The sequence below is a fragment of the Oncorhynchus keta genome, chromosome 34 (genome assembly GCF_023373465.1).
Source record: "Oncorhynchus keta strain PuntledgeMale-10-30-2019 chromosome 34, Oket_V2, whole genome shotgun sequence".
Taxonomy (NCBI): Eukaryota; Metazoa; Chordata; class Actinopteri; order Salmoniformes; family Salmonidae; genus Oncorhynchus; species Oncorhynchus keta.
Window position 1 is genome coordinate 72,993,745 of NC_068454.1, and position 24,404 is coordinate 73,018,148.

At 43.0% G+C, this 24,404-nt stretch overlaps 1 protein-coding gene across 8 annotated transcripts; it reads left to right on the forward strand.

Moving 5' to 3' along the window:
* The first annotated feature begins 3,326 nt into the window (after window positions 1-3,326).
* On the forward strand, window positions 3,327-24,188 carry LOC118367813 (zinc finger protein 850). 8 transcript variants are annotated; one of them, XM_052494678.1, is made up of 3 exons: window positions 7,654-7,854; window positions 12,498-12,588; window positions 19,150-24,188. In XM_052494678.1, exon 3 carries the CDS (start codon window positions 19,224-19,226, stop codon window positions 22,287-22,289), a length of 3,066 nt encoding a protein of 1,021 aa, XP_052350638.1. In that variant the 5' UTR covers window positions 7,654-7,854; window positions 12,498-12,588; window positions 19,150-19,223; the 3' UTR covers window positions 22,290-24,188. The 8 variants fall into 8 exon arrangements, with proteins under 8 accessions (XP_035607372.2, XP_052350638.1, XP_035607371.2 ...); XM_035751478.2 differs by lacking the exon at window positions 12,498-12,588 and adding an exon at window positions 17,101-17,186; XM_052494682.1 differs by lacking the exon at window positions 12,498-12,588 and adding an exon at window positions 18,806-18,939.
* Window positions 24,189-24,404: the final 216 nt, after the last annotated feature.

The window sequence follows — 24,404 nt, forward strand, 5'->3', positions numbered from 1 at the left end:
TATATATATACTTTTTTGTTGACTTAATTTGATTTTCCAAATTTGATAGTTGGATTATGCTTTTACACTACATCTTATGGAAATTTGAACAGGTAAAGTCAATTGTGCCATGCTACATAAAACTGAGTATACAAAATACCTTCCTAATATTACGTTTGCCATCAGAACAGCCTCAATTTGCTAGGGCATGGACTACAAGGTGTCAAAAGTGTTCCACAGGGATGCTGGCCAATGTCTGCCAATGCTTCCCATAGTTGTCAAGTTGGCTGAATGTCCATTTGGGTGGTGGACTATTTAAAAAAACATTTAACTAGGCAAGTCAGTTAAGAACAAATTCTTATTTACAATAACTGGCTACTCTGGCCAAACCCGTACGACGCTGGTCCAATTGTGAGCCGCCCTATGGGACACCCAATCACAGCCAGGTGAGGATACAGGCCGGATTCAAACCAGGTACTATAGTGACGCCTCTTTCACTGAGATGCAGTGCCTTAGACCGCTGCGCCACTCGGGAGCCCAAGTGATACACATGGGAAACTGTTGAGTGGAAAAACCCAGTAGAGTTGCAGTTCTTGACACACTCAAACTTACTGTACCCCGTTCAAAGGCACCTAAATACACTGCTCAAAAAAATAAAAGGGAACACTAAAATAACACATCCTAGATCTGAATGAATTAAATATTCTTATTAAATACTTTTTCCTTTACATAGTTGAATGTGCTGACAACAAAATCACACAAAAATGATCAATGGAAATCACATTGATCAACCCATGGAGGTCTGGATTTTGAGTCACACTCAAAATTATAGTGGTAAACCACACTACAGGCTGTTCCAACTTTGATGTAATGTCCTTAAAACAAGTCAAAATGAGGCTTAGTAGTGTGTGTGGCCTCCACGTGCCTGTATGACCTCCCTACAACGCCTGGGCATGCTCCTGATGAGGTGGCGGATGGTCTCCTGAGGGATCTCCTCCCAGACCTGGACTAAAGCATCCGCCAACTCCTGGACAGTCTGTGGTGCAACGTGGCGTTGGTGGATGGAGCGAGACATGATGTCCCAGATGTGCTCAATTGGATTCAGGTCTGGGGAACGGGCAGACCAGTCCATAGCATCAATGCCTTCCTCTTGCAGGAACTGCTGACACACTCCAGCCACATGAGGTCTAGCATTGTCTTGCATTAGGAGGAACCCAGGGCCAACCGCACCAGCATATGGTCTCACAAGTGGTCTGAGGATCTCATCTCGGTACCTAATGGCAGTCAGGCTACCTCTGGCGAGCACATGGAGGGCTGTGCGGCCCCCCAAAGAAATGCCACCCCACACCATGACTGACCCACCGCCAAACCGGTCATGCTGGAGGATGTTGCAGGCAGCAGAACGTTCTCCATGGCGTCTCCAGACTGTCACGTCTGTCACATGTGCTCAGTGTGAACCTGCTTTCATCTGTGAAGAGTACAGGGCGCCAGTGGTGAATTTGCCAATTTTGGTGTTCTCTGGCAAATGCCAAACGTCCTGCACGGTGTTGGGCTGTAAGCACAACCCCCACCTGTGGACGTTGGGCCCTCATAGAGTCTGTTTCTGACTGTTTGAGCAGACACATGCACATTTGTGGCCTGCTGGAGGTCATTTTGCAGGGCTCTGGCAGTGCTCCTCCTTGCACAAAGGCGGAGGTAGCGGTCCTGCTGCTAGATTGTTGCCCTCCTACGGCCTCCTCCATGTCTCCTGATGTACTGGCCTGTCTCCTGGTAGCGCCTCCATGCTCTGGACACTACGCTGACAGACACAGCAAACCTTCTTGCCACAGCTTGCATTGATGTCCCATACTGGATGAGCTGCACTGCCTGAGCCACTTGTGTGGGTTGTAGACTCCGTCTCATGCTACCACTAGAGTGAAAGCACCGCCAGCATTCAAAAGTGACCAAAACATCAGCCAGGAAGCATAGGAACTGAGAAGTGGTCTGGTCACCACCTGCAGAGCCACTCCTTTATCGGGGGTGTCTTGCTAATTGCCTATAATTTCCACCTGTTGTCTAATCCATTTGCACAACAGCATGTGAAATGTATTGTCAGTCAGTGTTGCTTCCTAAGTGGACAGTTTGATTTCACAGAAGTGTGATTGACTTGGAGTTACATTGTGTGGTTTAAGTGTTCCCTTTATTTTTTTGAGCAGTGTGTTTTCTTGCCCATTCACCCTCTGAATGGCACACATACACAATCCATGTCTCAATTGTCTCAGGTCTTAAAAGTCCTTTAACCTGTCTCCCCTCTTTCATCTACACTGATTGGAAGTGTATTTAACAAGTGACCTCAATAAGGGATCATAGCTTTCACCTGGTCAGTCTGTCATGGAAAGAGCAGGTGTTCCTAATGTTTTCTACACTAGATTTTGTGTCCGTCCATGTCTAATCAGTCATTGTGACAAAGGCTGTGTTTGTAACTTATTTAAACAGTTAAAGGGGCAATCGGCAGTTGTTACAGCCTGAATTCAAAATGGATTAAATGTAGAAATTCTCACCCATAATGACATGTTTTAAGAAATGTTTGCCAATTTATTGAAAATTAAATATAGATCTCATTTACATAAGTATTCACAGCCCTGAGTCAATACTTAGCAGTAATCACTGCCAAAGATGCTTCTACAGAGTTTTTCTGGGTATGTCTAAGAGATTTCCACACCGGGATTGTGCAACGTTTGCACACTATTCTTTAAAAAGTTCTTTAAGCTCTGTCAAATTGGTTGTTTATCATTGCTCAACAACCATGTTCAGGTCTTGCCATAGATTTTCAAGTAGAGCTAAGTCAATCCTGTAACAAGGCCACTCAGGGACATTTACTGTCTTCGTGGTAAACCACTCCAGTGTAGATTTGGTCATGTGTTTTAGGTTATTGTCCAACTGAAAGAGAAATTCATCTCCCAGTGTCTGGTAGAAAGCAGATTAAACTAGGTTTTTCTCCAGGATTGTGCATGTGCTCAGCTCTATTCTATTTATTTTTTATCCTGCAAACTCCCCAGTCCTTAACAATTACAAGCATACCCATAACACGATGCAGCCACCACTGCTTGAAAATATGGAGATTGGTACTCGTGTTACATTGATTTTATCCCAAATATAACACTTTGTATTCAGGACAAAAAGTGAATTTGCTTTGTCACATTTTTTTTCAGTATTACTTTAGGGCCGTGTTGCAAGCAGGATGCATGTTTTGAAATATTTTTATTCTGTACAGGCTTCCTTCTTTTCCCTGAATAAGGTTAGTGTAGTGGAGCACCTACAATGTTGATCCATCCTTCATTTTCATGTTAAAAACTATTGCACACAGTGAGTCCATGCAACTTACACTGAACACAAAATATAAAAGCAACATGTAAAATGTTGGTCCCGTGTTTCAAGAATTGAAATAAAATATCCAAGAAATTTTATTTATTTCATTTTGTGCACAAATTAGTTTACATCCCTGATAGTGAGCATTTTTTCTTAGCCAAGATAATCCATCCGTCAGACAGGTGTGGCATATCAAGAAGTTGATTAAACAGCATAATCATTACACAGGTGCCCCTTGTGCTGGGGACAATAAAAGGCCACTAAAATGTGCAGTTTTGTCACACAACACAATGACAAAGATGTTTCTCTACAATTTCTCTACAATAAGCTGTCTCCAACATCATCATAGAAAATATGGACCTCCACAATCCACCCAGGACCTCCACATCCAGTTTCTTCACCTGTGGGATTGTCGGCGACCAGCCACTCGGACCACTGATGAAACAGGAGTATTTATGTCTGTAATAAAGCCCTTTATTAGGGAAAAACTCATTCTGATTGGCTGGGCCTGGCTCCCCAGTGGGTGAGCCTATGCCCTGCCAGGCCCACCCATGCCTGTGCCCCTGCCCAGTCATGTGAAATCTGTAGCTTAGGTCCTAATTTATTTTTTTAAATTGACTGATTTCTTTATATGAACTGTAACTCTGTAAAATTGTTGCATGTTGCGTTTATATATATTTTTCAGTATTTATGTATATATAGTACCAGTCAAGTTGGGACAACTACTCATTCCAGCATTTTTCTTTATTTTGACTATTTTCTACATTGTAAAATAATAGTGAAGAGATCAAAACTATGAAATAACATGGAATCATGTAGTAACCCAAACAGTGTTCAACAAATCCATCCCTCTCCTTCTTGGTCAAATAGCCCTTACACAGCCTGGGGGTGTGTTTTGGGTCATTGTCCAGTTGGAAAAACAAATGATAGTCCCACTAAGCGCAAACCAGATGGGATGGTGTACCGCTGCAGAATGCTGTGGTAGCCATGCTGATTAAGTGTGCCTTGAATTCTACATAAATCACTGACAGTCACCAGCAAAGCACCATCACACTTCCTCCTCCATGCTTCATGGTGGGAACCACACGAGGAGATCATCTGTTCACATGCTCTGCGTCTCACAAAGACACAGAGGAGTTTTCACAAAAGCTTTCCAGAACTTGCAAACTGCTTTTTACACTGTTCAACATACCTTGTGTCAATTGAAGCATATCCTCAATACTGACAAACTAAACTAATGGTGTTTTCTAAAGCAAGAAATAGACCTCTGAACCTTTCACCTATTACTACCTGTCAGGACAAGGAGATTAAGGTTGTCACCTCGTAAATATCTTGACATTTTAATTGATGACGGCCTGTCTTTTAAATTGCATATTCAACAACTTACAAAGAATTGAAGATGAAATTGGGATTTTATTTTAGGAATAAGGCCTGTTTTTCTTTTGAAGCTAGAAGGAGGCTAGTATCAGCTACATTTATGTCTTTACTAGACTATGGGGATATTTTATATATGAATGCTTCCGCTGGGTGTTTGAGATCAATTGACACCTTTTACCATGGCACTTTGAGATTTATTTTATACTGCAAAACTCTTACGCACCACTGCACTTTGTATACCAGGGTTGGCTGGCCTTCTCTAGTCACTCGTAGGCTCAGGCACTTGGTATACTTTTATTTACAAAGCCATTTTGGGTTTACTACCGTTTTATTTGGGCATTTTTATTGTTCAGAAATGTGGTGGGTACTCTCTTCGTTCACTGGACTTTATCCTGTTAACTGTTCCAAATGTCTGAACTGAATTTAGTAAAAGGTCTTTTATGTACTCTGCACCATCGTCTTGGAACGCCTTACAAAATACTTTTAAACTGGAAGAACTTGTCCCGATTGGTGTTTTTAAATCACTGATGAATGATCTTGAGAGTGATTCCCTGACCTGTCAATGTTTTTAATTTGCTGTTTTTGATTTTGTTATACTCTTGTGAATTCTATGGTTTTTACTAGATTACTTGTAGTTTTTCATGTTTGTAATTTTTGTAATGACTTGGTGCTGCCATTTTGGCCAGGACGCTCTTGAAAAATAGATTTCAATGAGCCCTTCCTGGTTAAATAAAGGTTACTGTTACGGATACAGGTATCCTGTGTCTGTGTGTATATGTATCCTGTGTTCTTTTCTCTCCTTCTCCCCTCACAGGTGAAAATCATCACTCCCCAATCAGTCAACAATCCAATCATCAATCAGAAGACACACCTCCTCCTGTTTCCTACCCTATCACAGTTCCTTTCCCTTAGTTTAAAAACCGCATCAGTTGTTTGCTCTCGAGCTCAATCTCTCTTCTGTAAATGTCATGTCTGTAGGTCTTTGTGTGTCACTCTCTTTGTGTATTAACCTCTCTTTTGTTTGAGCACCTCCATAGCACTTTGTCATCACCTGTGAGTATTGTTTTGGTTATGGTGTTTGTTTGATTCCTGGTGGGAAAAGGGGAAACCAAGACAAGTCGCCCATGGCCATACACTACCTGTAGGTAGACTTTGTTAAATACACCAGTTCGAACTGGGCGGACCACCCACTGTATTTTTGGTTAATTAGTTAGCTGTTGTTAAAGTAGGCTAGTCTAGCTTTGGTGTTTTTTAATACTAATTGTTTCTTTCCTTGGGTCCAGCTCAGCCCCTTTTCCTGCTCCCCCCATTACCGTTTGTTTTCAAATAAACCTTGAGTTTGACGGTAGATTTCAGTTTTCGTGGTTATTTCGTTCTCACTTTTACTTTGTCACAATTATCATTTGCATGAGTTATGTTACGGGTCTCATTACCATCCCCCCTAGACTGTCGGGCCAAAAGGGATTCGTAACAGTTACATAAATCAAATATAACAATGGTTGGAACCAAAAATCTCAAAAAAGGACTTATCAGACCAAAGGACAGATTTACACCGGTCTAATGTCCATTGCTTGTGTTGGCTCAAGCAAGTCTCTTCTTATTGGTGTCCTTTAGTAGTGGTATCTTTGCAGCAATTTGACCATGAAGGCCTGATTCACGCAGTCCTCTAAACAGTTTATGTTGAAATGTGTCTTACTTGAACTCTGAAGTATTTAATCTGTAATCTGAGGTGCAGTTAACTGTAATGAATTTATCCTCTGCAGCAAAGGTAACACTGGGTCTTCCATTCCTATGGTGGTCCTCATGAGAGCCAGTTTCATCATAGCGCTTGATGGTTTTTGCGACTGCACTTGAAGAAACTTTCAAAGTATATGACATTTTCTGGATTGACTGACCTCCATGTTTTAAAGTAATGATGGATTGTCGTTTCTCTTTGCTTATTTGAGCTGTTCTGGCCATAATATGGACTTAGTATTTTACTAAATAGGGCTATCTTCTGTATACCAATCCTACCTTGTCACAACACAACGGTTTGGCTCAAATGCATTAATAATGAAATAAATTCCACAAATGAACTTTTAACAAGGCATACCTGATAATTAAAATGCATTCCAGGTGACTATCTCATGAAGCTGGTTGAGAAAATGCCAAGAGTGTGCAAAGCTGTCATCAAGGCATAGGATGGCTACTTTGAAGAATCTCAAAAATAAAATGTATTTTGATTTAACACATTTTTGGTTACTACATGATTCAATGTGTTATTTCATACTTGTGATGTCTTCACTATTATTCTGCAATGTATAAAATAGTAAGAAAGAACATTGAATGAGTAGGTGTGTCCAAACTTTTGACTGGTACTGTATTCCTGTATTGTATACATGTATTCTGACGGAAGAGAAATCAAAATCAAATAATGACTAGAAAAGTAGACCCCATCTGTTTAACAGGTGGGATACAGCTTCCATTGCATTGGCAATCTTTAGCCATAACCATTCAGACCTACATTGAGCAGAGAACAATATCCTTCATATCTTGTCTATTTTAAATGGCAGTTAAAACATCACAAATATAAAGCGCATCAGTTTCAACGGTATAATGTGCATGGATTACATTTATCGGTGCATTATTGATTAGTCGCCATCAAATTGAAGTACAAAAAGTAGGCTATAGAACAAAGTTATAATATAGAAACGTACATTAAACGACGTTTTTGGTCTGAATAATTATTTAGTTATCAGTATCCCATTATGAGTTTGGATTTTATCCCTCTGACTCCGAGTCTATAGTTGGCAGAATGTTCTAAGATTACAGCAGTCTGCTGCCCAGTTCGTTGGGAGGATTTAGAAAAAACTCCCCCAGAGTGATTGGTTACGTTCCAGTCCGTTAACAGCCACGCTGCGCAGAATATCAGATTTGACGAGTCCATGAGCCACAAAGACGACAAGTAACATGTGCGCGCGACTGGTGATGGAGACCACCTGGAACGCACCCCCCTTTGCTACAGCTGTGCAGCAGCACATATCCACCGAATGCACGATCCGAACAGCATCGTGGCTACAAATAATAAGTCTAAAATATTCAAATGAATCGCAATTGAACGGAAGTAGCCCTGGATGACACAAAATACTGTAATAAAGAAAATTACTGATGGTAAGTTTACTAAATATATTATCGTTGACATTGAACGATGAGGACATTTCAGAATGACATACCTAAATTGTGCGTTCTAACGTTCCTATTTTCCCAATATGTTAATTTGACCTGTTATGCATAATAAGCTGACATTGCACAATTATCTGGAATTATTGTATAGAACGATGTCGGAGTAACATTAGCGAATCACATTATCGTGTGTTGTTAGCCAGGCTAGCTAGTTGGCAAGCTAGCTGGCTTTTGTTCACTAACGCTTTCTTGGACATCATCAATGCATTTTTTTTTTTTGCAAGGTAATTTTGTTATCAACTACACACGGCACATAGACGTTTTTGTTAGCTAGCTGTAGTTTAAAAGCATTCGTTTGGTCGCTCATTTTTGGAACTAGTTAGCGAATGCAATCGTTGATTGTATGGCTAACATTAGCTGGCTAACGTTACGTCTGCCATCGTCGAATTGAATTGCACGACCAAAAGCTTAGTTTGATTTGTTAGGTACAACATGTACTTTTCCAAACGTTTATCTAATTAGCAAACGTTCATTAGACATGTCATGGATCATTATAAGGCAATAGATACCCCACCAATATGGCGTGAAGCGCTGTTTTGCTACAACAACAAATGTGATTACAATCATGCATGCTTTTTTTTTCTTATTTTAGTGCACTCTTGTCTGGTGCAAAGTTGATAGTTTTAGGATAGTCAATATATTTTGCAAGATTGTGTGATGCAAGGAACAGGTGTTGATATGCAGTAAATCCGATGCTTGTGGTTTATTTCTTTATCGGGGCCCAGCGTTTTTCTTGATAAATATCCTAAAATAATGCTTTAGCCCTACACAATCGCTCCATGTAGCATATACTGCCTAACATGCTGACCGGACATGTCGCGTGCTTCACAAAATAAATGTAGAAATCCATGTTATTCAAGTATTGCTACAAGCGTCTGCGATGCCAAGGGCTAAAATAGAACTCCTTTCTATTTCTGACACGGATCCTGCTGAAAGTCCTGCCTCTCCCATCTCCTCGTTGGTTTATAGAAGCAGGTACCCACGTGCCGTCTCCTCATTGGTTATACCCACATGGGTTATTGAAAGACGAACTGTTTTGCTGGTTGTGCTAATACTATGAAAGTGTGGATGCAATCACCATATAATTTCAAAGATGAAAAAGCCTGGAAGGAGGAGAGATGACTAGAAATGTTTTGGTTGGCCATTTTATGTGTGGAGTAATTGTCGGAGTAGAAGACCTTGTGCTTTTCAGGTAAAATAACAACTCAATGTTTATATCCCAGGACAAATGAGCTCGCAAGTGCAAGCTAACTAAATAGGACACATTAGCTAGCACGTGCAAGCTAACTAGCTAAAATGCCATACATGTTTAATGCTTTTCGACCTGTCCCCAAATTAATGTCATTGGTTCAGAGTTTGTTTCGATTTTTTTAAACTACGTATTGTGACCGCGTTTGGTGTAGGGGGACAAACTAAATCAAATAAAATGTATTTGTCACATACACATGGTTAGCAGATGTTAATGCGAGTGTAGCGAAATGCTTGTGCTTCTAGTTCCGACAATGCAGTAATAACCAACGAGTAATCTAACCTAAAAATTCCAAAACTACAACTTATACACACAAGTGTAAAGGGATAAAGAATATGTACATAAAGACATATGAATGAGTGATGGTACAGAATGGCATAGGCAAGATGCAGTAGATGGTATCGAGTACAGTATATGAGTAATGTAGGGTATGTAAACATTATATTAAGTAGCATTGTTTAAAGTGGCTAGTGATATATTTTCCATTAATTCCCATTATTAAAGTGGCTGGAGTCGAGTCAGTGTGTTGGCAGCAGCCACTAAATGTCAGTGGTGGCTGTTTAACAGTCTGATGGCCCTGAGATAGAAGCTGTTTTTCAGTCTCTCGGTCCCTGCTTTGATGCACCTGTACTGACCTCGCCTTCTGGATGATAGCGGGGTGAACAGGCAGTGGCTCGGGTGGTTGTTGTCCTTGATGATCTCTATGGCCTTCCTGTGACATCGGGTGGTGTAGGTGTCCTGAAGGGCAGGTAGTTTGCCCCCGGTGATGCGTTGTGCACACCTCACTACCCTCTGGAGAGCCTTATGGTTGTGGGCGGAGCAGTTGCCGTACCAGGCGGTGATACAGCCCGACAGGATGCTCTTGGTTGTGCATCTGTAGAAGTTTGTGAGTGCTTTTGGTGACAAGCTGAATTTCTTCAGCCTCCTGAGGTTGAAGAGGCGCTGCTGTGCCTTCTTCACGACTCTGTCTGTGTGGGTGGACCAATTCAGTTTGTCCGTGATGGGAACTTAACTTATTACCCTCTCCACTACTGTCCCATTGATGTGGATAGGGGGTGCTCCCTCTGCTGTTTCCTGAAGTCCACAATCATCTCCTTTGTTTTGTTGACGTTGAGTGTGGCTATTTTCCTGACACCACACTCCGAGGGCCCTCACCTCCTCCCTGTAGGCCGTCTCGTCGTTGTTGGTAATCAAGCCTACCACTGTAGTGTCGTCCGCAAACTTGATGATTGAGTTGGAGGCGTGCATGGCCACTCAGTCATAGGTGAACAGGGAGTACAGGAGAGGGCTCAGAACGCACCCTTGTGGGGCCCCAGTGTTGAGGATCAGCGGGGTGGAGATGTTGTTACCTACCCATACCTGCCCGTCAGGAAGTCCAGTACCCAGTTGCACAGGGCGGGGTCGAGACCCAGGGCCTCGAGCTTGATGACGAGTTTGGAGGGTACTATGTTGTTAAAGGCTGAGCTGTAGTCGATGAACAGCATTCTCACATAGGTATTCCTCTTGTCCAGGTGGGTTAGGGCAGTGTGCAGTGTGGTTGAGATTGCATCGTCTGTGGACCTATTTGGGCGGTAAGCAAATTGGAGTGGGTCTAGGGTGTCAGGTAGGGTGGAGGTGATATGGACCTTGACTAGTCTCTCATAGCACTTCATGATGACAGAAGTGAGTGCTACGGGGGCGGTAGTCGTTTAGCTCAGTTACCTTAGCTTTCTTGGGAACAGCAGACTGGGAAAAGGATTGATTGAATATGTCCGTAAACACACCAGCCAGCTGGTCTGCGCATGCTCTGAGGACGCGGCTGGGGATACCGTCTGGGCCTGCAGCCTTGCGAGGGTTAACACGTTTAAATGTTTTCCTCACGTTGGCTGCAGTGAAGGAGAGTCCGCAGGTTTTGGTTGTCAGTAGCACTGTATTGTCCTCAAAGCGGGCAAAAAAGTTATTTAGTCACGGACATCCTGGTCCGTGACGAGGCTGGTTTTCCTTTTGTAATCCGTGATTGAATGTAGACCCTGCCACATACCTCTTGTTTCTGAGCCGTTGAATTGTGACTCTACTTTGTCAGCTATACTGACGCTTAGCTTGTTTGCCTTGCGGAGGGAATAGCTACACTGTTTGTATTCGGTCATGTTTCCGGTCACCTTACCCTGGTTAAAAGCAGTGGTTCGCGCTTTCAGTTTCACACGAATGCTGCAATCAATCCACGGTTTCTGGTTTGGGAATGTTTTAATCGTTGCTATGGGAACGGCATCATCAATGCACTTTCTAATGAACTCGCTCACCGAATCAGCTTATTCATCAATGTTGTTGTTGGACGCAATGCGGAACATATCCCAGTCCGCGTGATCGAAGGAGTCTTGAAGCGTGGAATCAGATTGGTCGGACCAGCGTTGAACAGACCTGAGCGCGGGAGCTTCTTGTTTTAGTTTCTGTCTGTTGGCAGGAAGCAACAAAATGGAGTCGTGGTCAGCTTTCCCGAAAGGAGGGCGGGAGAGGGCCTTATATGCGTCGCGGAAGTTAGAATAGCAATGATCCAAGGTTTTACAAGCCCTGGTTGCGCAATCGATATGCTGATACAATTTAGGGAGTCTTGTTTTCAGATTAGCCTTGTTAATATCCCTAGCTACAATGAATGCAGCCTCAAGGATATGTGGTTTCCAGTTTGTAAAGAGTAAAATAAAGTTTGTTCAGGGCCATCGATGTGTCTGGTTGGGGGGGAATATATACGGCTGTGATTATAATCGAAGAGAATTCCCTTGGTAGATAATGCGGACGACATTTGATTGTGAGGAATTTTAAGTCAGGTGAACAGAAGGACTTGAGTTCCTGTATGTTGTTATGGTCACACCACGTCTCGTTAATCATAAGGCATACACCCCCGCCCTTCTTCTTGTGGTCCTTCTGTAGCACAGTTGGTAGAGCATGGCGTTTGTAACGCCAGGGTAGTGGGTTCGATTCCCGGGACCACCCATACGTAGAATGTATGCACACATGACTGTAAGTCGCTTTGGATAAAAGCGTCTGCTAAATGGCATATATTATTATTATTATTCTTCTTACCAGGAAGATCGGCGCGATGCTTGACGAAACCAGCTGGCTACACCGATTCCGTTAGCGTCTCTCGAGTGAGCCATGTTTCCGTGAAGCAAAGAACGTTAGTCTCTGATGTCTCTCTGGAATGCTACCCTTGCTCAGATTTCAACCTTGTTGTCAAGAGACTGGACATTGGCGAGTAGTATGTTAGGGAGTGGTGCGCGATGTGCCCGTCTCGGGATCCTGACCGGAAGACCGCTACGTTTCCCTCTTTTACGACGTCTTTGTTTAGGGTCGCAGGCTGGGATCCATTCCGTTGTCCTGGGTGGAAGGCAGAACACAGGATCCGCTTCGGGAAAGTCATATTCCTGGTCGTGCTGATGGTGAGTTGACGTTGCTCTTATATTCAGTAGTTCTTCCCGACTGTATGTAATGAAACCTGAGATTACCGTTGGTACCAATGTAAGATATAACATGTTAAAAAACAAAAACTGCATAGTTTCCTAGGAACGCAAAGCGAGGCGGCCATCTCTGTCGGCGCCGGATTAAATGTATGGCACGGTGGCGCACGCGTGCAGCCGGTTTGGGTTCCATTTAAGCAATTTGGCCGACAATTTATATTTTATTTTTGTCCATTTACACTCACGTTCAAAAGTTCGGGGTCACTTAGAAATGTTTTTGTTTTTGATAGAAAAGCTCATTTTTGTCCATTAAAATATAAAATGATCAGAAATGGTGTGTAGACATTGTTAATGTTGTAAATGACTATTGTAGCTTGAATCAGCAGATTTTTAATGGAATATCTACATAGGCCCATTATTAGCAACCATCACTCCTGTGTTCCAATGGCACGTTGTGTTAGCTAAACCAAGTTTATCATTGTAAAAGGCTAATTGATCATTAGAAAACTCTTTTGCAATTATGTTAGCACAGCTGAAAGCTGTGGTGCTGATTAAAGCAGCAATACAACTGGCCTTTAGACTAGTTGAGTATCTGTAGCATCTGCATTTGTGGGTTCGATTACAGGCTGAAAATGGCCAGAAACAAAGAACTTTCCTCTGAAACTCATCAGTCTATTCTTGTTCTGAGAAATTATGGCTATTCCATGCGAGAAATTGCCAAGAAACTGAAGATCTTGTAAAACTCAGTTCACAGACCAATGCAAACTGGCTCTAACCAGAATAGAAAGAGGAGTGGGAGGCCCCGGTGCACAACTTAGCAAGAGGACACGTACATTAGTGTCTAGTTTGAGAAACAGACACCTCAAGTCCTCAACTGGCAGCTTCATTAAATAGTACCCACAAAACACCAGTCTCAACGTCAACAGTGAAGAGGTGACTCCGGGGTGGAAACCATGTTTGACTCCGTTCCATTGATTCCATTCCAGCCAATACAATGGGAATGTCCTGCTATAGCTCCTCCCACCAGCCAACACTGGTGGAAACGAATGTAACCCGCTGGCTCCTGAAGCCCGTCCCCATTAGCTCCCGAGTCTAGCTAACTGGCGTTGCAAATTAGCACTTTGCTAGCTAACTGAGCAGTTTTAGAAGAAAACAGATTATATGAATAAACACCACTGCTAGCCCTCCTCGTTGTTGGGCGTGGATTCATATTTACATTTTATGGTAAAATTCATTGAAATTGGTGATTACTGTTGGTTTCAGATCCAAGGCAAGAAATTGTCTGCCATGTTTTGGTAAGGGCTCAGAGTGATGTCACGCACTGTCGATACTCGTGAATATTCATGAATTGCCTCGTGCATCTGGAAATGTTGTTTTATCGCCCCCAACGTGCTCGGTGGATATCAGGTGTTAAGAGGGTATTAATAATGCTTTTTATTAATTGATGTAAATACCAGTCGATGTGCTCAAACTTCAAAGGCAAATATACTTTATAGGTTTGTGTTTCTACTCACGCAAAAAACCGTGAGGTCCTCATAAGCAATGATACTTCAAATGTTTTTTTGTCGCGGAGCAAATTTCAGGTCTGCAGAGCGTTGTGAAAATAATGTGCAACGTCCGGAGCGTGTTTACTGTGAACACAGGCTGTACCCCCTTTAAATTAAAGGTAAGTGGTCAGGTAGGCTACTGTGGCTATTTGATAATGTAGCCTACCATCATAAATAATGGAGAAAATGCATCTCTTAACATTTTAGATGGAAATAGCTGTTCTATCATTCAGCCAACAGTAGCAGCCAATGTGTGGTGTTCAATGTAGGCCTGCATTCCATGAGACCTTTGTTAAAATAAAAATAAAAACATGCAGGGCGTAACATTAACCTGTTTATCCACTTGGCCATCAGACAAAGAGGTGACTGAAACGTGTTTGACGTAAGAAACCACTTTACAAAATAAAATGCATCATTATTCCCATAACATTTTTTTATGCGAATCAGACATGCTACCCTCTGCCTATTGGCTACTTAGCCTGTCTGAAAATACGACACTCTCCCTTTTGAAAACAAAAAAAGCTCTTCACCAAACTCACTTTTCTAAGATGGCTAGACATGCACACATGTTGTGCTCTTGTAGGAAGCAGTCAATCCCCTTTTGCTGACTGCAAATTATCTATAACTGGGCTAATAACTCACTAACTAGCAAAGGACATGAACAAAGACTACCTCAAGATCGCGCCTTCTTGAAGACAAAGTAACGAAGCTGATGAGCATCGCAAGCTGCTCCAAAGAGTTGGACAGTTTTGACTTTGCAACAGCAGCTGTTGAATTTAAGCTGGTTAAGTTTTGCTGCTAATGCAGATAAATTAGAGGCAAATTGTGTTAGTCAAGCCTAGTTCTAGCAGTTCTGTTGCCGCCCTAGGCAAGGTCAACAAATGCCGCCCTCTGTGTCATGTATTGTATAAAGATTTGGAATGGATTGATAGATTACAGTAGAGTAATGTGTATCACGTGCAATTGGTGCATTTAACTTAAGATTTTTCAGTAGCACTTGGAAACTTAACATGGCCAACTATTCACATTGGAGAGTTGCAATCACAGCCAATAGTATATAGGAAACCGTTATCAATAAGCCACCTATATCACATGACACGAGTCACGATGCCACGATAGTTACAAAAAAAAAACATTTATTTACATCATCCAGTGGAACTGTAAGAAGAGTTAGGTGTACACTGAATAAAAATATAAATGCAACATGCAACAATTAAAAAGATTTTACTGAATCGCCGTTCATATTAGGATCAGTCAATTTAAATAAATTCATTAGGCCCTAACGCCCAAGTCTATGGATTTCACATGACTGGGAATATAGATATGCATCGGTTAGTCACAGATACCTTTTTTTTTTAAAGTAGGCCGTGGATAAGAAGACCAGTCAGTATCTGGTGTGACCATTTGCCTTATGCAGCGAGACACATCTCCTTGGCATGGAGTTGATCAAGCTGTTGATTGTGGAAGTCTGTCCCTCTCCTCTTCAATGGCTGTGCGAAATGCTGGATTTTGGTGGCAACTGGAACATGCTGTCGGTCCAAAGCGTCCCAAACATGCTCAATGGGTGCCATGTCTGGTCAGTATGCAGGGTTGCACATTTTGGGGTATATTCAGAGGTGGAAACTTTCCGTGGGAATTAACCGGAATATATGGGAATAAATGTAAATATGCAAATTAATATTAATGCTATTTAAATGTTTTTTGCATTGGATATATTTACCATAGGATATGGAGACAGAAATGTTAATATTTTATCTTATCATAGGTAGACATAATTGCAAATAATTAAATCTTTCAAATAGAAAAAAACAACAATTTAGTGACGAACTGAACTTTAATAAAATGAGTTGAATAATCACATGGGATGATTTCACTGAACAACAGAAAGGGAATATTGTATGATCCATCGCATCTCCCAAAAACATTTTCAACCATACGTCTGTAAAATGATGGTCTAGAAACTAAAGCTTTGGTTGTCTTCCTCTCAGGCTTCCATGTCTTCTCCCTGGACCTCCTCAATGTCCACCTCTTGAACATAAGACTCAGGCCTCATCTTCACTGTCACTTTCCAACCTTGTTGAGGAAGGCTCGTTGTCAGGCCCTAAAAGCCTAAAATTTGCCCGGATGGCCACCAATTTTTCAACTCTTGTATTGGTCAACCTGTTGCCTGCTTTTGTGTCTGTTCCCAAACAAGACCAGTTGCGCTCTGAGGCGGCGGCTGACGGGATTCGGAGCATGATCGAGGCAACAGGGGAAAGTGCCTCAGATCCACAAAGTCCCTTCCACCAGGTGGCTGATGAGATATGTTGGCACGACTGCCATATTGGATATCCATCCCAAAGCCCTTACTTAGAAGTGTCCTGTGCCAGACTGCCAAGAACCTCGCCCTCATCCAGGCCAACGTGGCGAGACACAGTAGTGACGACACCATAGGCCTTGTTGATCTCTGCACCAGACAGGATACTCTTGCCAGCATACTTGGGGTCCAACATGTACGCTGCGGTGTGTTTGGGTTTCAGGCAGAAGTCTTCACCCCTTTTGATGTATTTCAGAACTGCAGTTTCCTCTGCTTGGAGCAACAGTGAAGTGGGCAGGGCAGTACGGATTTCTTCTCTTACATCTGCAAGCAGTCTGAACATCAGAAAATATGGCATTGTTTCCCTCAATCTGTGCAATGGCTACTGCTATAGGTTTCAGGCTGCTTACTATTAGGATAGTATTAGGATAGTCTTGATGGGGCTGTCCATATCGGCAGACTGATATGGCCATTTGTTAGAGAGACTCCCTCCCCTCCAGGAGACTGTCAAACATGATGACACCACCCCAACAGGTGTTGCTGGGCAGCATCAATGTGGTGCCCTTATTTTTCTCACTTTGCTTCGTGAGGTAGATTGATGCAATAACTTGACCCTTCACATACCTAACCATTTCCTTGTCTCTCTTGTAGAGTGCATCCATTGTTTTCAGTGCAATGATGCCCTTGAGGAGCAGATTCAGTGCAGGAGCAGCACAGCCTATGGATGTGATGTGAGGGTAGGACACCTCCACTTTAGTCCAAGCTGCCTTCATGTTTGCAGCATTGTCTGTCACCAGTGCAAATACCTTCTGTGGTCCAAGGTCATTGATGACTGCCTTCAACTCATCTGCATTGTAGAGACTGGTGTGTCTGTTGTCCCTTGTGTCTGTGCTGTTGTAGAATACTGGTTGAGGGGTGTAGATGTAGTTAATTATTCCTTTCTTTAATTTTCTTGATCTTCACTTGAACTTGGCATGAAGCAAATGAGTAGATAAAGCATGTCTGGTTGGAGGGGTGTATGCTGGGCGAAGAACATTCAGAAATCTCTTCCAATACACATTACCTGTGAGCATCAGAGGTGAACCAGTTGCCTACATAGCTCGAGCAAGACATTCATCAGCATTTCTCTGACTGCATTCCTCCATTGAGTCAAAAAATACTTCTGATATCCATAAGCTGTTGTTATCTGTCTCATCATTTTGACCCCAAATAGAAGTAGATGGTCTTTTGTCAGAGCTCTGAGGGAACTTTATGCACTTGGCCAGATGATTCTGTGTCTTTTTTGCATTCTTCACACATGATTTGGCACAGTTTTTGCAAATGTACACAGCTTTTCCTTCTACATTAGCTGCAGTGAAATGTATCCACATATCAGATTGTGCCCAAGGCATTTTCCTGTAAAGATTAGAAAGAAATTAGTTTTAAAAAAACAATACAATTTAGCAGTTAGATTAAACAAATCCTTTGTAAGATAAATGTTTTAAAATGAAACGTGTATGGAGACAAGTTAGCAGGCTCAAGCAAGCTAAAACCCATATGGTAGCAGAAACTAACTAGCAGAAATTGTTAACAAGTTAGAAATTATTTAAACACACTTTGCTGTAGGCTACTATTTACGAGCTTACATTGTTATTATTTTTATGCCATATAAAATATTTTCGCCCCACCTGGTATTGTAATCAAAACTTACCAGAAAGCTTGTAGTCCTTGGCTCAAAGTATAGTAGTGTGGGCTCAATAGCATCTCATTAGCGTGCAAGGTCTTGAGAATCAGCTGTACATGTGATGGAAGAATGCACTATGCATGAAGAGGTTTGCATGCAATTAAATTCCATTGAATTGGGGATAGTTTAACCAAAATATGCCACAAGACCTAGAATTGCCTTATGTGTATCCCACAAAAAGGTTCACTGTTATTAACACATTTTTGGGGGATGAATTAAAGCAAAATTCCCGGAATTATTCCGGGAATAATACCGGGCAGACTGTACTGTCTGTGACTGTCTTGTACCACAATGCTTGGCCTTCAGGGAAGCACCTCATCCCCTAAAATGTATCGCTGTGTGGCTTGTTCAGCCACCTTTACTGGATGTGCACCAAGCTTCTCATGCTGTTCAATATGACAAGCAACCACCACAATCAGAGCAAGGGGAACCACTACTTCAAGGTCTCAGAGCAAGTGACGTCACCGATTGAAACGCTATTAGCGCGCACCACCGCTAACTAGCTAGCCATTTCACATCTGTTACACAGAGAATTTGTTTTAGCTTCTCATGCTATTCTACACATTTTGCCTTGAGGCAGAGAATTTAGTTGTTTTTGAAGCCATTTTCCTGAAATTCTAAACATTTTTGCAGTGGAGCCTCGCAGGGGTGCGTCCTATGCCACTGATCCAGTATTTATACATGAATCAGGGTCAAGCGGGCAGGTTGTTGGGCGGCCAGCCGTCACAAGACGCGAGATTTCATCTGGAGAGAGAGGGGAGAAAGAGGTCAGAGCACAGGGTAGGGCAATATCATCATTGCTGAAATTGTGGAGGTGCCTGAGCATATGGAATTACAAATAAGAATGTAGGCTAGGTCATTTGGTAAATCGTTTCAGAAATTGTGTATATACCTTATCTGTAGATTCACATGTTACATTGTTTGAGGATATACTTTTATCATATATTCCTGACAAATTTGTTTTCTTTATTTTTCAGGAAACTGACAACCCAAGATCAGCCAGTTGAGGACACCTGAGCCCCCCTTTGTACTGTGACTGTCTTGTACCACAATGCTTGGCCTTCAGGGAAGCACCTCGTCCCCTAAAATGTATCGCTGTGTGGCTTGTTCAGCCACCTTTACTGGATTGGCATCCTTGTTGGTGCACCAAGCTTCTCATGCAGTTCAATATGACAAGCAACCACCACAATCTGAGAAGCAGCCTCTCTGTACTCACTGTGGTGAAGTGCTTTCAAACAAGGAGCTCCAAGACCAGCACTTCTGCAAAGCACTACCTGAGACCCCGGCTCCCTCTCTTTTTATCTGTGATTGTGGGGATGAGTTTCAGAACTTTAATGAAATGCTGGAGCATAAAAGATCTCATGTCTCAACCCCCCAGCAGCAGACCCCGACGACTGATGCCAGATATTTGAGCCAAGACGAATGTAGTCTGGTTGAACCTGCCCAACCAGTCTCCCCTCAGCCAACCCTTAGCCAAACCATTTTGGGCCTCATTCCCCCCTCCCATCCCTCACCCCTATCTCCTGTCATTCCTAGTTCAATTCTCCCACAGCTTAATAGCACATCCATCGTTCCTGAAGTCTATACAAATAAGGGGTTTATTGCCCTAACCAGACCTCCAGAGCTGAACAACCTCCCTCCAGGTGCAAGTGAGCAGGAATTACAGCCTGATGGGCTTGACCAACCTGAGAACAGCTCTACTGCACAGGAACCCTCACCACAGTCTGTCCAGGATGAGACTCCTGAGGATGCAGACTGTCCCGTTACAAGCTGTGCATCTTCAGAAGATGCCGGCGCACCTAAAAATGAGACGATAATGAAGATGATAGCAAATGCCTACATGAAACGTTATCAACCTGCTCAACACTACCCATTAAGACACAAGAGACTTGTGTTCCCCAAAAGAGAGCTTATACCAGTGGAGGTGATGTCACAATCCAAACAAACAGCAGCATCCACACCAGGGCCCTCTATTGGCCAGTTAAGACACCTGCTTACAAACTCTGGTGCAAAGACAATAGCCCGTCCATCCGGCATCATATCTTTGACTCAGACCTTCTGCCCTGTAGTAGTTCTTGAGACCCGCCAAAAGCTTATTGATTCTAGAAATAGGGCCACACAGGGGAGATATCAATGTGGCCGCTGCCGAAGTGTTTTTCAGGACTTGGACAGCTTGACAGTGCATCATGCCTTACACAGGAAGGAGATAGTGAAGTGTTGTCGTCACTGTAAACAACTGATGATTGGAAAACCACCGCTTCCAGACAACCACATCTGTCCCCTGGCTCCCCACCACCTTACCTCAGTGGGGAGTAAATGCCACTCTATCAAAAAGACTGCATTATTCCAGAAGCAAAAGAAGCAACAACCACAAAGAATCTTCCAAAGTGTTAAAGCTAGGACGCCTTACTTTTGTCAAGTGTGCAAGCACAGCTATGCCCGTAGGTATAATCTCAATGTGCACAAATGTCAGGGGCCACCCCATCCTCTTCAGCATGCCTCCAACTCTGCCCTGTACAAAAATACTGCATTTGGGTTAAACATTAAAGCAAGGGAGCCTGTCACAGGCGTCAACCAGAGGCCTCTAATCTCCAAAACCGCCGGTGTGGGCACTGTCAGCACTCGTCAGATAAAGGAGGAGGTGATTTCTGCAGAGTCAAGGCCACATCCTCAGTTTCCTGATTTACTCTGGTCTGGTTCACCTAAAAGCTTCTCATCCTTCTATCCCAAAGTTTCAACGCATGTAACACCAGAAGAAATTGATTCAGGATCTGCAACACTACAGCAAGGAGATGGTGAAGGGGACAACGCAGCAAGTAGTTTTAAACAAGAAGGTAAAGATGGAGAATGGACAATGCCTTTAGATGATTCTGAGATTGACGTGCTGATTGAGGCAGTAGATGCAGAAGACGACGATGATTTAATGCTACAAGAACCTATTTCTCAGGGTCATGTCAAGTCAACAAAGGATGGCGTGCCTTATTTCATAAAAGATGGTGCTAGACGTTTTCCCTGCTATAGATGTCAGAAAACGTACAGTCGAGGGTGCACATTAAAAAAGCATCAAAGGCTGTGTGGAAATAGATCATTTTTGCCACAATCTACCTTCCGGACGGTAGCACAGAAAGTCAACAAGGGTCAATTCCAATTCGATTGCTATGTCTGTGGGAGGAGCTTTAACCGCAAAGATAACATGCTGATTCATAGGAAGAAGTGCCAGTTAAGTAGAACCGTGGCCAAGAATGATAATGGACTTTTACCACAGGGCTTACCAGCAGCCCAGGCACCACAACGTCTCGTGGCACAAAGTAGTAAAAATCTGGGGGATAATGGGGCAAATTGGGGTATTATGTCATTGCCCAATGTTCTCCCCAGGAGAGTGACATGTGAGTGTGGGGCAGGCTTCACTAGCCCACGGCTCCTCCTGGAGCATTTGCAAAAGCATGCGCAGGAGTCCTATACCTGCCCCACATGCGGTGAGACACTGAGTTCCTGGGCAGACTATGAAGTCCACCTACAAGTGCACATGCAGCCTCAGCACCAGATGTATGGGGGAATGCAACAGCAGAGCTCTCCACCTCTACTGCTTAGGTTTCCACAGCAGTCGCGTCAGCAGCGCCTGCCAAAGCAGCGACATGCGCCTCTGCAACACTCTCTGCCAGCACAGCGCCCTCAGCCAAATCAACAACCTCTGCGGAAGCCTAGAAAGCCACAGCCACGCTGTGTGTGCATACGATGCAGCAACACCTTTTGCAGTCGCGGCGCGCTGCTAAAGCACCTCTCCTGGAATCGGTGTAAAGGTGACAGAGGAGCTATTTCAGCGAAGGCAAACCACTGTTCCCGCTGCAGCATGGACTTCCCCAATGGCCTCAGCCTCAAGTTTCACCAGCTAAATGGAATGTGCAAGCCTGCCTTCAAGCCCATGCGTTGCCCTGTGTGCGTGCGCTGGTTTGGCACTGTGGAGGGACTCCAGAAACACCTGCAAACACACGACCAGACCAACTCATTTCGCTGCCTCATCTGCCAGCGCCTCTATCCCAGCCTACGGTCGCTGAAAGACCACCGCAGAAAGGTCCATTGCATTTTGTCTGGAGACACAGCGCAGGTTACACAATGAGAGTGAATACTCTGAAAATCATAATCCAACAGAACATGTATGAACAATGATTTTAGCAAAATGTTTTTGCAAGATCGGTTATTGATTTGAGGGATTAATTTTGTCTTGTGTAACCATATATAATCACTATTGTACTATACTACTTTGATTCTATTTTCACTGTCTATCAATAGACTCTTCTTGCTCACTTGAACCTATTTTAATGGTCAAAGTTGTAATTGTTGTATTGTGCTGTAAAATGCAATGATAAAATGTAAAATGCAATGATGTTTTTAGCTTGTTCTTTAAGGGATACTTTGGGATTTTGGTAATGAAATCCTTTATCAACTTCCCCACTATGAAGGAAGTTCGAGGTAGTTACCGTAGACTTCGTCATTGTGCTAATGCTAGTTAGCAACTTCCTCCAAACTGCACGCAGAGACATAAAAATGGTATGGACAAGTTCATCTGACTCTGTGAAGTAGATTAAGGGCTTTATTGCCAAAATCCTGAAGTATCCCTTTAACTCTTAAACCATTATTAAAATGTACCACTTATTGTTCAACTGCTATTTTAGGTTGTGCAAAAACGTTGATGGTTATATCTTAGTGTGGTAGCTGTCAGTGCATTGTGGAGAAAACAAATAAGTGAATATACACTACAAAGTATGTGCACACCTGCTCGACAAACTCCTCATTCCCAAATCATGGGCATTAATATGAAGTTAGTCACCCCACCCCGCCTTTGCTGCTATAACAGAATGCACCCTTCTGGGAAGGCTTTTGTGTAGATGTTGGAACATTGCTGAGGGGAATTGCTTCCATTCAGCCACAAGAGCAGTAGTGAGGTCGGGCACTGATGTTGGGCGATTAGGCCTGGCCCGCTGTCAGCGTTCCCATTTATCCCAAAGGTGTTCAATGGGGTTGAGGTCAGAGCTCTGCAGTCCAGTCAAGTTATTCTACACCGATGTCGACCAACCATTTCTGTATGGACCTTGCTTTGTGCACAGGGGCCTTGTCATACAGAAACAGGCAAGGGCCTTACCAAACTGTTGACGCAAAGTTGGAAGCCCAGAATCGTCTAGAATGTCATTGTGTGCTGTAGTGTTGATTTCCCTTCTTTGGAACTAAGGGGCCTAGCCCGAAACATAAAAAAACAGCCTCAGACCATTATTCTTCCTCCACCAAACTTTAGTTGCCACTATGCATTGGGGCAGGTAGCGTTCTCCTGGCATCCACCAAACCAAGATTCGTCTGTCGGACTGCTAGATGGTGACGCGTGATTCATCACACCAGAGAATACGTTTCCATTGCTCCAATGGCAGCGAGTTTTACACCACTCCAGCCGATGCTCGGCATGGCGCATGGTGATCTTAGGCTTGTGTCCGGCTGCTCAGCCATGGAAGCCCATTTCATGACGCTCCCGACTAACAGTTATTGTGTTGATGTTCCAAACTGCCTCTGGAAGCTCGGTCGTGAGTGTTGCAACTGAGGACAGGCTTCGTCTTTTCTCTTCTCCCCTCCGAACTCACAGAACGGAACCGGAGTGCGATGTTTCCACTTCACAATAAATGCACTTACAATTGACCAGGGAAGCTCTAACGGCAGACATTTTACTTACTGACTTGTTCGAAATGTGGCATCCTATGACGGTCCTGTTCAATGTCACTGAGCTCTTCTGTAAGGCCATTCTACTGCCAATGTTTGTCTACTCTATGGAAATTGCATGGCTGTATGCTCAATTGTATACACCTGTCAGCAACGGTGTGGCTGAAATAGCCAAATCCACTCATTTGAAGGGATGTCCATACTTGTGTGTGTATATATATATATATATATAATTTGAGCACTTCCATCAAAACAGAAATGTAGTTAGTGTGTGTTGCTCCTTGTTTTAATAAAGCCCCATTCATAGATGAAAGATTTGAGTTGATTGTTGTTACTACTAACCAGGTTTCCAACCATTTTGTGTATGAATTACCTGGCGCAGTAATTTACTCATGTCAGGCCTGATGGAAATAGCTAATGTCTAAGTAAAATGTCCAAATGTCGACAAAATAAAATATGCCACACAAGTAAAGAATGCAATGGAAACCTATTGAATGTTAAATGTATTTAGTACATGAAAACTTAAGCA